Source organism: Pisolithus orientalis, assembly GCF_024613125.1.
Source record: "Pisolithus orientalis strain OTSU chromosome Unknown F5J12scaffold_91, whole genome shotgun sequence".
NCBI classification, from domain to species: Eukaryota; Fungi; Basidiomycota; class Agaricomycetes; order Boletales; family Pisolithaceae; genus Pisolithus; species Pisolithus orientalis.
The window spans coordinates 79,728-93,977 of record NW_026260872.1 but is presented as its reverse complement, the minus strand read 5'-3'; the positions used below and the strand labels follow the sequence as shown (position 1 = coordinate 93,977).

Below are 14,250 nucleotides of genomic sequence, written 5' to 3'. Positions count from 1 at the left end.
ACTCAAGCTCCACCACGGCGTTGGCCAATATCTCCTCCTGCATCTTCTCGTCCCTGAGATCGGATGTAATCCTTGCAATGATAGTTTTTGCAAGCTCAACCTGCTCGCTCTCCTTCAGCCGTTGCTCGTAGCGCACCCAGCTGTCTGGGACGGTCTTGAGCTCGGATGCCAGTGCAACCTTTTGATGCTGGATAAACGCTTCTGCCTCCAACCAGGCAGTTTCCTATATACATCATATCACGTTAGATCTAAAATACTAAAAGACCACGCCCCGACCTTCGAAACGGGAAAGAGCCCCTGCGTCAGCGACATGACGTCCTTTATCTGTTTGACAGAGCGGATGCGGTCTTTTACAGCCTTGAGTATGCTCGGCACGTGAGTTTTCCAAAGCGGTCTTGACACGTTCGATAGCGACACGATGTCCCTCATCTGTTTAACAGAGTTGATGCGGTCTTTTACAGCCCGAGTATGTTTGGCACGCGAGTTTTCCAAGGTGGTCTTGACATGCTCGATAGCAACACGATGTCCCCTGTTTAACAGAGTTGATGCGGTCTTTTACAGCCCGAGTATGTTCAGCACGCGAGTTTTCCAAGGCGGTCTTGACACGTTCAATGTGGCCATTGACCTAGTCACAGTCGGGCCCACTGATAAGCTAGGCACATGATTATGAGTGTATGTAACAGCGTATTAACAGAACCACATACCTTAGCAATGTAAGCAGGGAGGACGAATGTCCCTGCTGCGACCACAGTTTCCTCATTCACAACATAGACTTCTTGAGAGATGGCCATAGCAGGAACACCAGTACCGAGGATTGCAGTGCCAGCCTCGATGATGAGGTTTGGTGAGGACGGGAGGGGATTTACGATTTATGAAGCACGCTCAGAAGGAGGGGGATTTGATGTGCTGTAGCAAGTAGGCCAGTACCGAGGATTGCAGTGCCAGTCTCGGTGATGAGGTTTGGCGAGGACGGGAGGGGATTTGATGTGCCATAGCAGGAAGGCCAGTACCGAGGAGATTTTGGGAGGACGAGAAGGAATTTATGGTTTCTGAAGCACACTCAGAAGGAAGGGAATTTGATGTGCTCGTGACACCGCTGGAGGTGAGATCATCAGCTAACATGGCTTGGTTCAATAGTTGGACTGAGGAAACGTACGCATTGATCATGTGGGCAACGGTGGGCACTGTGCGTTAACGCGGCTTCAAGGCGAACTGTGAGTACACAAACCGTTAGCGGATGTAGATGAATCAACCAAATGCCTTGTGTATTCAGTGCAATCCTGGGCGCCAATGCGATACTTTGTGGACAAAACTAGAAATATCTAGCTATAGCTGCACCATATTTACACTAGTCCTCAGAATTCATTGCACTTCGTAGTACATGTATTGCAAATAACTACCTTAGACTTGTGACATCACAACTCCCACCTTGCCGCGTCCAATCAGTTTATGACCGGTAACTGAATATCCTGTCGCGATGGTCAGACAGAAGGCATCTGGGACCAAGCATGCCATGTCGTCCCCAGACAAGCCCAAAAAGAGGGCAAGGGTATCCACCGCGAAAGAACTACCTAGCTTGCATACTGCCCACCGAATTAAAGAAGCTGGCAAAGAAACTCACCTTCGGGCAGCCAAGACGAGAGCGGCATACTCGGGACATGTCCACCGAGTGCGCTCGTGGCTGCAGAGCCATTTTCCAGAGGAGGGGACACCACCGACTCCAAATCACACCGGAGAGGACTCTGAAATCTACAGTGATCCAAATTTTAAGAACGCGTTTGAGCGCGTGCCAAATAGGTGCTCAGATAAAGCATTAGCCCTTTACCTTTCATGGAGAGGGTTCCAAGAAAATAGCAGCCAAAGCACCATTGACGGTGTTCGAGCGGGATTCAAGATGTTGTGGGACGAAGCATGCGTGGCATGATTGCTCAGTTTTCCTTGATGCTCATAGACTAATACCTTCGGTGTAGTGATGGTGCGACGTTCCGCGGGAAGTGGCATCACAATGATGCCCATCACCGATGGGAAGGCAACCCAGTCCTGTCGGCAGAAGTTGACGACGTCATGGCATCTATCAGACACAAGGTTAGTTCCGAAGGAGCTGAACGGAAGCACTCGGGTGCCATGAAGAAGGAATACATGGATAAGATACTTGCCTGGTCAGAATCATTTTGTCCACTTGACGCCCCACTCCAATACATTCGTCTTGCGACGATAGGCTACAAAGCGCTGCCATCGGGCGAGTCCTTGAATGGGAAAGTGAAGCTAACGGTCACACGGCACCTCGAACACCTTGCCTTTAGCGCTGTCGCATTTACGCTTTGGACGAGGTAAGTCCTGGCAGGTGGTTTGACCAACAACGTTTTCGATCATGGCTTATGACAGGAACTACGAGCTCCTGAAACTAAAGCGTGGGGATGTCAAGCTTGACAAGACTGTCATAGATGGCGTGTTCATGAAATACCTTCGAGGCGAGGAACTCTCCCTCACCATTAGCGAGCGCAATGCTTACTTCGAGATCCACCTAAAAAACTGTAAGGGATGGCAGAGAAAGTTAGATAAGGGGATGAGGGAAGCTGACCTACGAAGTTTGTCTTTATATCCATCTGTGCATATCCCATTTTATCTGATCTCCTTTCGTTGGTACTTACCAGGCAATCGCTACAAGATTTATCCACGCCTGGATATGGGCAAGGCGTGTGACACCCTCCTGCGCCTCGTGTCCTGGATGAAATGGGTCGAACTTGTCCATCTCGGCCGGCCGATGACTGAAGAGGATTTCCTTTTCCCCGCGATTGGCACAAATGGCGTGCTGCAACCGGGTGAGCCGCTTTCCCATGACACAATCCAAAAATGGATCGACGAGGCAGTGGTGGGGTCCGGAATTCCCGGAACGTTCACAACGCATTGCTACCGTCATGGTGGAGTGCAATACCGCTTCATGTTTGCGCCAGTGGGGCAGCGATGGACCCTTGCGCGGGTCCGGTGGTGGGGGGGATGGGCTGAAGGTGAGCATGTGAGTACTTCGTCCTCCTTCCTATCTGGGTGTGTAGTAAAGTCAACCGACTCCTTACCTTTCGCTCCACACGACTATGCAGCGCGACACACTGATGCGCTACCTCCTCGACGAGTTGAATTGCTACAAAAACGACCACAGCGACGCGCTGCAACCAGTCCCGCGCGAAGGTGATCGTTCACTCGCAGGCGAAGCTGCGCTCATCCGGCCAGCATCCACCAAGGCACTCAACATGGCACATGCATCGATAACAGCCGACATGGCAGCGCTACACACGACTGTGAAGGAAGTGAAGGAAACCTCGTGCTCACTTTCAGTAGATGTAAGGGAGATCTGCCAACAGCTCAGCGACATGAGCAACCTGGTCATAAAGGCCCTAACCTTGGCCTCTGCATATTCAGCCCCTTCTGGACCTGTGCTGCGCCAGGGCACTACCGGCAGTAACACTCGAGCGATGCCAATAACAGGTGAGCCTCGTTGATTCTGTGACTTCTACCACACCAACTGACCAGCCGCATGAATCAGCCTACCAACATTCACCTGCGCAGACCACAACGTCGTCGCCCCCAGTGATCCAGTCCACTTCCATGCCAACAGCGGGTGAGTCTCATTCATTCTATGACTTCCATCGCACCAACCGACCAGCCGCATGGGTCAGCCCACCGGCGTTCACTTGCGCAGACCACGGCTTTGTTGCCCCCAGCGATCCAGTCCGCTTCCATGCCAGCAGCCCAGCCATACCTACCTACGCTCAATTTACAACCGACTCAAACGCAGTTCAGGATGCCGCAAGTTGTCCAACCGTCAGATCTTTCGCCCTCAACGTCCCTCCCTTCGCAGATCGGACCCCAGAGGACCAAGGCCCGTGCCTCTACCTCCCTTCTGGGAGTTGTCATCCCGGACGTGCCCGTTTTGCGTCCCGATGGGACACGGACCGCAAAGTCGGACTCTTGGAGGGACATAGTACGCCACTGGACGGAGGGGGAGCCACGGCTTGACCTGCACATTCCGCTCAAGGACTGGCCTTATCACTACTACAATGGGAAGAGCGGCCGTCAATTCAATACGAAGTACTCTCAGCGACGCGTCATTGCGACGGAATTCCTTGACGAGTAAGTCAGCTTGTCACACTTCTACCACTCGCCCAAGTCCCTCTGACACGGTCCCCAGATTCCAGGGAGACGAGGAAACCTTCCTCAAGGTCTATGGAAGTGCCGTCGGTCAAGGACACACGAAACTCCTCAAAGCGATCTTGGCCGCCCACAAACGGTATTGTGGAGCTGGGGAGCGCCATCGTCGCCTCACAAGTGAAGAAGTCTGCAACGATTCTTCTTCGGGCGTCAGCGAGCAGCACTGATGCATATCACACCAAGGTCGTCGTTCCACCATTGCCATCCTGTTCTTTTTTTCTTCTTTTGTTTTCTTTCTCTTAATACATCTATCACTCACTTGTCGATACTATCACCCCAGCATCACCCGAGCTCGTGATGTACTACATCACTAGTCGCATACTCGTACATGTGCAGTAGCCTATGACTTGTCATACGTACGCAACGCACAACACAAACATCGTTAATCGCAAGCATCATTCGTCCACCCATCATATCCTGAGCGTGCGCGTGCGCACGCAATACCATTATGTGTTTGTTCTACCTAACTCACACGTCCGTTCGAGAGTAGTCCTACACCGCCGTACATAACTGCTTTCGATCCCGCGGAAGCTTCGGGAGTCCTCGATCGCGAGATGTGATCACTGTGACACTGACATAAGCTGAACCTAAACGAGGGGCAGGGCGCCCAAACAACGGCACACGACGGCATGCCGAGCCTACCGGCAGTGGCGCCGAGGTGGCTGAGGCCCGTGACGTCACGGATTCCCGGCCTCTGCGGTCACGTGCGTGCGCCCGCCGCAAATTGGCAGGTGCCCTTCACCGCCACTGCCAATTTCTCGAACTAAGTATGGGCGACGTGGATTATATAAGATTCACGTGATCGCTACGAAGGCCATGTTCACTCTACACAAGATCACAAGCTCACTAGTTGCTAGTGAACAGCCATGTGTTCCGTTGTAAATGATCGTTTTCGTAGAATTTACTCTATATCTGTCCTTTGTCTACAACATTATCAGTATCTACACTGAATATCTCTGCACGTTGAAACTCGTGATGTTGGATCATCCCGCGAGGAACGTCACTCGATTTCAGCGCAGGAACCGCTCCACGACTCTAGTGAGTTGCCGATGATAGGCTTCAACCCACATGGGCTTGAATGGAACAACCCGGAATGGATCAACATGCGATGACGCTCGAGCGGAGCTGATCGAGATCCGACATGCAATGCCTGGTCATGGGACTCTGATAGATACTAGCTGGAATGGGAACATTGCGAGCCTCTCTTGATATGGCTTTAATTATCATCACTGCAGGTCAGATTGTGGACATGTGCCCACATGGTGCGACCCATCTCCACGTGTTACCCACGCGCCCAAAACAAGTGCGTCGATAACACGCCCATTCTTGTATACTTAAAGTACTTCATACCCAGAACCGAGTGTATGGTTAGTTTTACATCCCCCCGCCTCTACACGGTAGTTCTCCACCTTCACCCATGTCCGACCCGGTTGTAGAAGCTGAAAAAGTCGGCGGTGGAACGCCTACCGGCGAATACGAGGGCTCACAGCAGGTTGAGATTCTTGAACGGCCCTCAGGATGGAAGGGATTCACCTCTCATCCGACCGTCCAAGTCGCACTATTGGGTTTCGTCTGTTTCATGTGCCCCGGCATGTACAACGCCCTCTCCGGTCTTGGTGGTGGTGGTCAAGTCAACCCAACGGCCCAGGCCAATGCTAGTTCCGCTCTCTATGCTACATTCGCCTTCTTCGGCTTCTTCTCAGGGTAGGTTTTGGTGCCTTCTAAACCTTCGACATATTTCGACTGACCCTTGGTTCAAGGACGATCAGTAATGTCCTTGGAGCTCGCGCTACTCTCATGCTGGGAACTTTGGGATATCCTCTCTATATATCCTCCTTTTTGTGTGTCTGAACTTCTTCGTTCATAGTACCCATGGTTACGCTATCTTGACCTTCGCAGAGTTGTCAACGTTCATCCCAATGCGACGGCATATGTTATCGCGTCGGGAGCCGTCCTTGGTGTCTGTGCAGCCATGCTATGGACTGCACAGGGTTCACTTATGATGGCATATCCCACCGAGGCACAGAAGGGTTTGTACATCGGTATCTTTTGGGCGATCTTCAACTTGGGTGGCGTAGTGGGCTCTGCCGTCGCTTTTGCTGAGAATTTCCACTCTACGGCAAACGGCGGTGCGTGTCATGACGTATAGAACATAGCGCATAATATCTGACTGGCGTGACGGCGAGCAGTGAGCAATGGTACTTACGTGAGTCACGTTGAAGTCAATACGTTGGCAAGCACTAACGAAGCTCCTCACAGATTGGTTTCTTGGTTTTGACTATTACTGGATTCTTTCTTCCGCTTCTTATGACCAATCCCGAGATGATGACCCGGACTGATGGCACGAGGGTCGTCCTCGTTCGTCATCCATCCTGGAAGGCGGAGTTCCTCAACCTGTTTATTGCGCTCAGAACTGACCCTTGGATTGTACTGCTCTTCCCAATGTTCTTCGCCAGCAACTACTTCTATACGTGGCGTCAGTATCCATGGTCTGGAGTATGCATTTCGCTGACAGCGCATTTTGCAGAGTTCAATGACTACAACGGTGCTATCTTCACCATTCGTGCGCGAAGTCTGAACAACTTCGTCTATTGGTCTGCTCAAATCTTTGGTTCGGTTTTCATTGGGTACTGCATTCTTGACAAGAAGCGCCTCCGGCGCAGAACTCGTGCATTCCTTGGATGGGTTATCGTCTTTCCCATGGTCTTCATTGTCCATGTATGGTCTTATTTCTACCAGAAGTGTGTTTTACTTTCCACCTTCTGTGAACAACGATTTTGAACGCCTTGCCATCTAGGACATACACTCGTGCATCCGAAGCTAATAATTCCAACAAAATCGACATATATGATAGCTCGTTCCCTGCACATATCTGGCTCATGATCTTTTATGGATTCTTGGATTCAATGTGGCAGACATACGCGTATTGGCTTATGGGTGCTATGTCAAACGACATGGCCAAGCTAGCCGTCTTCACCGGGTTCTGTGAGTTACTCTGATGTGTGCGAACGCCGTCCTCTGCATCAGCTCACCTTCAGGGATACCATCCTTAACATATGCAATTTGGTAGACAAGTGCCTCCAATCTTGCGGCGCAGCTGGCGTATGGCGTGCAGATGGCGTTGGGTTACCGTGAGTATTTCCATCCTACATGTCTTGGTCATGCAGGCTTTTTTCCACGTCATTGATGTTTCAACGAACAGTTATATGAACATATTTATCTCAACTTGGGGATTGAGCGCCGCAGGCATGCTGTTTGCCTTCCCGATGGTATACTTCCGCGTCAAAGATCATACCGAACTTGAGGACGAAACGCTGTAAGTGACCCCCAGAATCCTTATTCGCTTTTCGGTGACCTTTCCGCGGATTTTATCGTCCTTTTTCCTTCCCGCTCTCTTCCTGGTTACCCAATTTTACGACACACTTTCAGGATGCATGTATCTGGCACGGAGCAGGTAACAGCTGGCCCGAGTTTGGTGACCCCAACAGAACCTGAGACTTGAGGTGTTGCTTAGACTGTCCATTGCAAAGGGATTTTCTGGGACGGTACCCTGCATTTTCGTGAGGACTCTATGGACTTTCTTACTTGCTTGACCTGTAGGATAGAGATGCAGAACTTTCTGGGTAACTGGGGAAATGAGCGAATAGCCACTTGATTTTGGTCAGAATACCGGCAATCTATTTCCGTCCGGAGAGCTGCAGGGCCATAAAATTCGAAAGCAACCATGCGCTCAGTGTACACGAAGGTGCCAAAATACTGAAGTCGCACACGTAAACTGGCTGAAACCATTAGACAAAAACAAAAAAGAGAAGGGAGTTGCCCCGGAAACCACCGGCGACGCCGACTGTAACCAAAGCTCCGCGCCATAATGAACGTCTATCTTTAGCCCCTCACATTTACGCCGAGATATCCTTCGCCCTCGGCGCCGTCCCCTTCTCCTTCAGCTGTGTCTTCCACCTCGCCGGCCTCTGGGATAGGCGGTTTATCGCCTCTGCGTTCGTCTTCACGTTGCATCGCGTCCCTCAGGACGGCGACGTCCTGGTCGACCTTGGCTGCGACACGGTCGATACCAGCTGCTTCCGCGAGGGAGACGCGAGCACGGTGTTTGGCGAGGTGGGCGGATCGCCTTGGGGGTCGTTTTAGGCGGCGGCGGGTGACCATGACGGGGACGGAACAACGCTGGAGTGGCTGCAATCAGAAAGGCTAGACACCTAATATGTATCGATGCGCACCTGAATGAGGTAGTGCGAAGTCGAACCCAACAAAATACTGCAGTAGCATCAGTTCTCTGAACGAGGTCAAGGCAACCGTAAAATGTACCCTCTGAGTTGTCCCAACCCTCTTGACCCGACGATCAACATCGTTGGTTCGTTGTAATCCACGACATCAAGAAGCATGTGACGCGCGTTCTTGGCGTGCCAAGCTTGACAAGACACCGTCACATTCAATCGCGTTCGTTGCAGTAACGACGTGGCCTGTCGAACGAGGATGTAGGCGAGACCTTGGCGCTGCGTTCGAGTTAGATACGGAAAAAGAACGCACACAATCAACGACGTACTTCTTGCTGACTGCGCAATTTTGTGGCACGGTCTGTGGAGTTGGGAAGGATGGGATCGACTAGGAATACAACGGCATCGGCAAGGGTTTCTGACGACGATATCACAAGCGACCAAACCTTTGTTCTCGTTCTCCACTACTGTTACGATGAGCCTGTGGGTAATCAATATAGTACTGACAAGAGCGAAAGAGAGAGAAATACACACATCTCGTCGCCATCACGCAATACCGTTCCAATTCCCCACTCAACAGCATACCTGCTTTCTTCACTTAAATCGCTCGCTACCACGTACGTCTTCTTTCTCCTTTCAGAAGCGACTGGGTCTCCTTGGACGATGGTAATGGTACATCGATCACGCTGGAATAGAGGCCTGGATGTCGAGAGGGGTAGCAACTCATGTGGTCGAGATTTCTTCCTCTTTGGTGCCCCTCGCTTCCCGCGTGACGAGCTGAAACTCGTACGATTCAGGGTGGATGGGAAGTATGGCTCTGGAGGTATAATGACGTTTACACCCTCGCCATGAGGGTCGGGATCAAATGCAGCATCCGCATCCGCATCAATCTCGCTCATTAAAGAGGCGTTCTGCTCTGTGTTACGCTCTGTGAGGGTGTCGTAAATCCCGATCATATCGTCGCTCCAGTCGTCTTCTTCGTCTTCAGTTTCTTCACCAGCATATTCGGAACCTGAATCAGGGTCATCGGTGAAAGCGGTGCGGGGACGAACTGCGGGAGAGCGCTTTGAGATGAAGGATTCACAGTCAGACTCCTCGAGGGGGAGGGGGGTGGGAGAGGACTCGCGATCACGGGAGCGCCAACGACGAAGGGAGAACGGAGACTGGGAGCGTGCGCGATGAGAATCTTTGGACATCGTCGATGCACCGTCTTTTTCTTTCCCGTTGGAGGGGTAGACGAAAGATGATGATCGGGGCTTGCTCTTGTTCGAGCTACGTCCCCGGGATTCTTTGTCTTTGTCGTCGGTTGCTGAAGTACGTGAGAGAGACAACGCAGAGAGGCCACCTAGCATGGAATTGAATGCCATCTTTCCAAACGAGCCAGCCGGACGGGAAGACAGCTCTGGCTTCGCAGGGTTTGGCAGTGGGTTGGGAGAGGTGGAGAATTGGGATGCGTGGTCATCAGAATTCTGATCGGCCTGTACGCACGAAGGGAAATGAGGAGATGTTTGGAATGAAGAGAATAAAGAAAATGCAGCAGATGAGATTCCTCTGGGGGTGCTCGGTCTCGAGGACCCACGTGAAACTGGGCGAGGAGTGTTTACACTCGTGTCACAAACAGAGAATGTGTGTCTCCTCTCTGGAGGAGGGGAAGAGATACCACCGTCCTGATGAGAGGTAAAGGCGCCGGTGTCCTTTGGCTGTTGACCATACCATTGCAACCAGCTACTTCGGCGGCGACGTGGAATGGGTTCAGAGGCAGGTGACTCGATCATGGTGGTACGGGATATGCACCGGCGGAGAAGTCCGGTGTCGGAGAGACAACGGGCCACTGATAACAATGCAAAAACAGTATGGTGATGCTCACCTGAGGGTGCAGAGACTTGGGTTGGGTGGCTGGGTCAGTCGAGGCTGGTCCACCATAAACCTGGAAAACGCCAAGATAAGTTTCGTGAAAAAGCTCCAAGAACCCAATCAGAAAATGCACAGGTATTTGAGCGCTTAATGAGGTGACTGGGAGTAGATGGGTCCTTGGCAAACTGCCATTATGTACTTACTCCATTACCACCGCTCATATTAGTTGTGCCCGCAGGACCTATCTTAGATTGATATGACACTGGGATGTCTGTTCCTGTTGAACGATGAACCTTTGCAAGCGTCCGTCACCGGTCTTCCTGGCCTGCGGTGAGGGTGGTTATGAGCGGAGGTTTGCTTGGCCAATAGCTTGGCAGGATATCATCACTTCCAAATTGGGATATCACATCTTGTCATATTATGTAACACGTGATGTGACTATCACCGTACTACAGCAACCTAGTCGACATTGAGTCGACAGATTACAAAACACAAAACTCGCATGAATCCATTCCAATGTGGGTCGTTTCTCTACACCATACCTCTAATGTCTTACTCTCCTTGCCGAATTCAAAAAGTATTATACACGTAAGGTCCACTTGTTGTCACTCCCGAAACGAGCTGAGCCAAGTTAAATATTCAAATCACGCATTCTGCCCCAGTCATCAAGGTATTTATCCTTCACAGGTTTGCGCTTGCATCAGATTTGGATGATCCAAAAATTTCATCCAGGAATGCTTCTGAATTGGGTGGCCGACCTAGGAAATCCTAGCGGGAGAGTAAGGTCATCACATCATCTCCGTGACTGTCATCACGAAACTTGCCTCGAGCGACATCATTTCGTCTCGACTTCCACCCGGTAAGAGAATCTTGCTGCGATATAGTTGACCAAGCGCTGGGTCCAATGGGTCCCTTTGGAACACTGTTCTGTACATGTCTGCAGCAAACACCAACGAGTATGTGTATCTGTACACAGAAGTGTGGTTATGAGGTGTCTAGATGTGGTCAGCTACACGACTCACCCGTAGTATCCTGCGTCATACCCCCCAACGATGTGGCCAAACGAGCCCTGACCAGGTTGGGGTTCACTACTTTTAACGAGGGATATCCTCTCTCGCATCTCGGTCCAAAGATTGGTATAATCCGTTGGATCTGAATGGTACGCACATCTGGTCAGCATCTTGCTCAGTAATCGAAACAATGTACTTCAGACCTTTGTCAGTATGAACTTTGAGATCGAACTTCGCAAAGAAGAGTTGCCGAAGGTAGAATAGTCCCACATTCACATAGCGACTGTGTGCGTTGTCAGTACAAGCGGTCATAGAAAGGGTGCGTGTGTAGTGTGACAAACCTCTGGACGATCTTTTCGATGAGATCAGCTGAGAGCGGGACTTGCTTCTCATAATGGTTTGACATCTTCTCAAGGACTTTCGGCTCCCAACACCTGAGAATTGACATTAATCGACAATTGTGCATCTGGAAATGTATACTACGAACCAGTTCTCCAGCATTTGCGACGGGGCTTCCACAAAATCGCGTGCAACCGCCGTGCCATGGAAACGAGAGTACCGTGTTCGACTCAGGAGACCATGGAACACATGTCCCATCTCATGAAAGAACGTGGTCACGTCGTCGTGCCGCATGAGCGCGGGCCGTTCGGGTGTGGGCTTCGCAAGGTTAGCTACCATCGCCGTAAGGGGATAATGGCGGTTTTTAGATGGGAGGTTATAACCTGGGAGAAGGCCCCAGACTGCGGCATGAGAGTACTTGGCAGCTAAAGCCCGCGTGCATCAGTGATAGGTTCCTGTTGCGACTGCCTGGACATACCGCGAGGGAAGAGATCGAGGTAACAGTACCCGATAAAGCCTGAATCATCATTTGCGTCACTTTCCCAGACTGCAAATTGCTGGACCTCTGAAACCAGATCATAAGCAAGGGCTCCATGCACCTTGGACTACAGGTTAGACTTACCGGGATGCCAGACGTCTTTCTTCCCACCTGTTACCTCTATGAATCTGACTCCCAGCAGGTTTTGGTAAATGCTCAGGATGGTGGGAACAACGACCGAGACTGGGAAATACTCTTTCACAAGGGAATCATCAAGGCTTAGGGTCTTCTCGACGAATAGACGGTCATAGTACCTGTGCAGCGTGTTATGACCGGTGTACAAGTATCCAGTGAAACAAGGCTTTCCTGTAGTCCCAAATGTAGAACTCGCCATCAAAGGGCAAGCCGCGTTTCTCGTGTTCCTCTTTTTTCAGAGAAAGGAGAATTTCGCGTTCTTTGATGCCAACTGGTCGAAGCTTCGCCTCAAGATCGTCCACGAACTACATACAGGAGCGTGAGAGCCTTGCCAGGTAAGATCTAGCCACGGACGACACTCACTGCTTGCGCAGCATCACCTGTCTTCACCATTTTTACCTCTGTGACATAGTCCGCCCACGTCTTATAGCCCAATATAGAGGCAATGCGGCGACGAAGGTCGAGGGCACGCTCCAATAGGGGTACGTTTATTGCCAGCCTGGATTCGTGTGCATCATATGCTCTCTGGCGCGTAGTGGGGCTGACAGCGAATCTGAACTGTGTCGTTGGATCAGCGCATCGAATACTAAGATCAAAATCAGTAATGTAGACGTACGACAGGGAAAATATCAGGCGTTTTGAAAGTCACGTCATAAACTTCTTTGTCGCCTTCCGTACGCTTCGTGAATCCGGAAATGACATCTTCTGGGACCCCTTCGAGCTCATCGCGGGTAAAGGTGATGCGGCCCTGGTTAGTAAACTGATAAGAAACCAGTTAGAGGGTTCAGTTGGGCTCTTACGTCTTCTTCGTTAAAATTTCTCTTCAGAAGGTGACTCAGATCCGTATCAATGCAGGCTAAGAACGGTGGAACGTACCATGAATTCAACAACAACTTGCGATAACTCCTTTTGGAGAGCCATAAGCTGTGTCTTTTCCTCCTCCGGGAGTGCCAGCCCAGCGCGCTTCCCATCGAGAATCATCTTCTCGACCAGCCTTCGCTGTTCACCGGTAAGTCTCTCAAATGCACCGCTTTCACGCAAGTTCTTTTCGGCGGCAACTTTCGCTTGAAAGACGTCCAAACGCATGGAATCTTCGACACCGAAATCTCTCTGAAGCTGTTCCGCTTGAGTGGAAGCATCACGGAGCTCTTTGGATATGGCGACGTTTTGGTAGAATGTGAGAGGTTCGGCTACAATATCGAACCGTGCTTCTGCATCAGCCAGCCGTGCCTGGAGTTCGCCTGAGTTACTTCGAAAGCCAAACTTGCTAAGATTACTCACAAATACCTATCCGAAGACGAATCGTCAGGTCTTCAGTGTGATAACTGGCATGGAAGCAAACGCTCACCGTTTCAAAGTTACATTCAGTGGGCAGAAGAGCTGCGACCTCGTCACTGACGGCCTTGTACTGCGCAATAGCATCCTTCATCAATTGAACCACCTCCTCAGGGGAATGGTCCCATCTTGGTGGGTTCTGCGGAGGCGTCAGGTTGACCATGTCGTCCCTGATGTCACTGGGGAAGTAAAAGATTGGTTCTGTGTTCTTGATGCTCGTCGATAAGCGCCGCTGTCTGTTCTGCTGCAGGTGTGACTGCTGAAATGATGACTTGGTGGATCTTGGACCCCTTGATAACAGTTGCGAGCGAAATGTGATATCCGCCGATGTCGATAAAGAGGGACTGCGATGGCTGATGTAGATGTCTCGTGAAGGTATCTGATTGTAACTGATGGTCACCGTGTTGCTGGTAGTAACTTGAGAAACAAGCCCGATATATCCATGTGCCTTCTCGTGTGTTACCACCCGGGTATAACGCCTCTGGCGAATCCGGTGACAGTGGACACCATGGAAAAGGCGAGGACGACTAGATGAAGCAGATGCACGAAAAAACATGAAACACAGTTTTTTGCAGTGGATGTTTCACAGTTGTTCAACTACCAG

The 14,250-nt window shown here is 50.9% G+C and overlaps 5 protein-coding genes across 5 annotated transcripts; 2 read left to right on the top strand and 3 right to left on the bottom strand.

Moving 5' to 3' along the window:
* Nucleotides 1-869, bottom strand: F5J12DRAFT_973694 (ATP synthase; the record flags this gene model as incomplete). The annotated part of the gene is made up of 4 exons (XM_051750126.1): nt 1-223; nt 277-357; nt 560-625; nt 693-869. Coding segments are annotated over 4 exons (547 nt in total), but the record flags the coding sequence as incomplete, so codon positions are not given.
* Nucleotides 870-1,513: 644 nt separating this feature from the next.
* F5J12DRAFT_775064 (uncharacterized protein) lies at nt 1,514-4,719 on the top strand (the record flags this gene model as incomplete). The annotated part of the gene is made up of 7 exons (XM_051742301.1): nt 1,514-1,899; nt 1,971-2,330; nt 2,551-3,016; nt 3,099-3,483; nt 3,542-3,616; nt 3,675-4,128; nt 4,187-4,719. 7 exons carry the CDS (start codon nt 1,514-1,516, stop codon nt 4,371-4,373), a joined length of 2,313 nt encoding a protein of 770 aa, XP_051594557.1. The 3' UTR covers nt 4,374-4,719.
* A 904-nt stretch (nt 4,720-5,623) lies between these two features.
* F5J12DRAFT_898700 (major facilitator superfamily domain-containing protein) lies at nt 5,624-7,526 on the top strand (the record flags this gene model as incomplete). Its single annotated transcript, XM_051748127.1, has 9 exons — nt 5,624-5,910; nt 5,967-6,047; nt 6,106-6,335; nt 6,396-6,412; nt 6,466-6,682; nt 6,734-6,947; nt 7,004-7,191; nt 7,277-7,337; nt 7,409-7,526. The coding sequence occupies 9 exons, from the start codon at nt 5,624-5,626 to the stop codon at nt 7,524-7,526; spliced, it is 1,413 nt and encodes a 470-aa protein (XP_051594556.1).
* Nucleotides 7,527-8,088: 562 nt separating this feature from the next.
* F5J12DRAFT_728741 (uncharacterized protein) lies at nt 8,089-10,210 on the bottom strand (the record flags this gene model as incomplete). Its single annotated transcript, XM_051741906.1, has 6 exons — nt 8,089-8,385; nt 8,439-8,475; nt 8,527-8,714; nt 8,765-8,823; nt 8,882-8,916; nt 8,970-10,210. The coding sequence occupies 6 exons, from the start codon at nt 10,208-10,210 to the stop codon at nt 8,089-8,091; spliced, it is 1,857 nt and encodes a 618-aa protein (XP_051594555.1).
* Nucleotides 10,211-11,000: 790 nt separating this feature from the next.
* Nucleotides 11,001-13,809, bottom strand: F5J12DRAFT_973684 (mitochondrial endopeptidase; the record flags this gene model as incomplete). Its single annotated transcript, XM_051750125.1, has 14 exons — nt 11,001-11,057; nt 11,105-11,255; nt 11,312-11,441; nt 11,503-11,582; nt 11,641-11,733; nt 11,787-12,063; nt 12,117-12,203; nt 12,261-12,430; nt 12,474-12,616; nt 12,675-12,869; nt 12,928-13,059; nt 13,112-13,132; nt 13,188-13,541; nt 13,654-13,809. Coding segments are annotated over 14 exons (2,046 nt in total), but the record flags the coding sequence as incomplete, so codon positions are not given.
* Nucleotides 13,810-14,250: the final 441 nt, after the last annotated feature.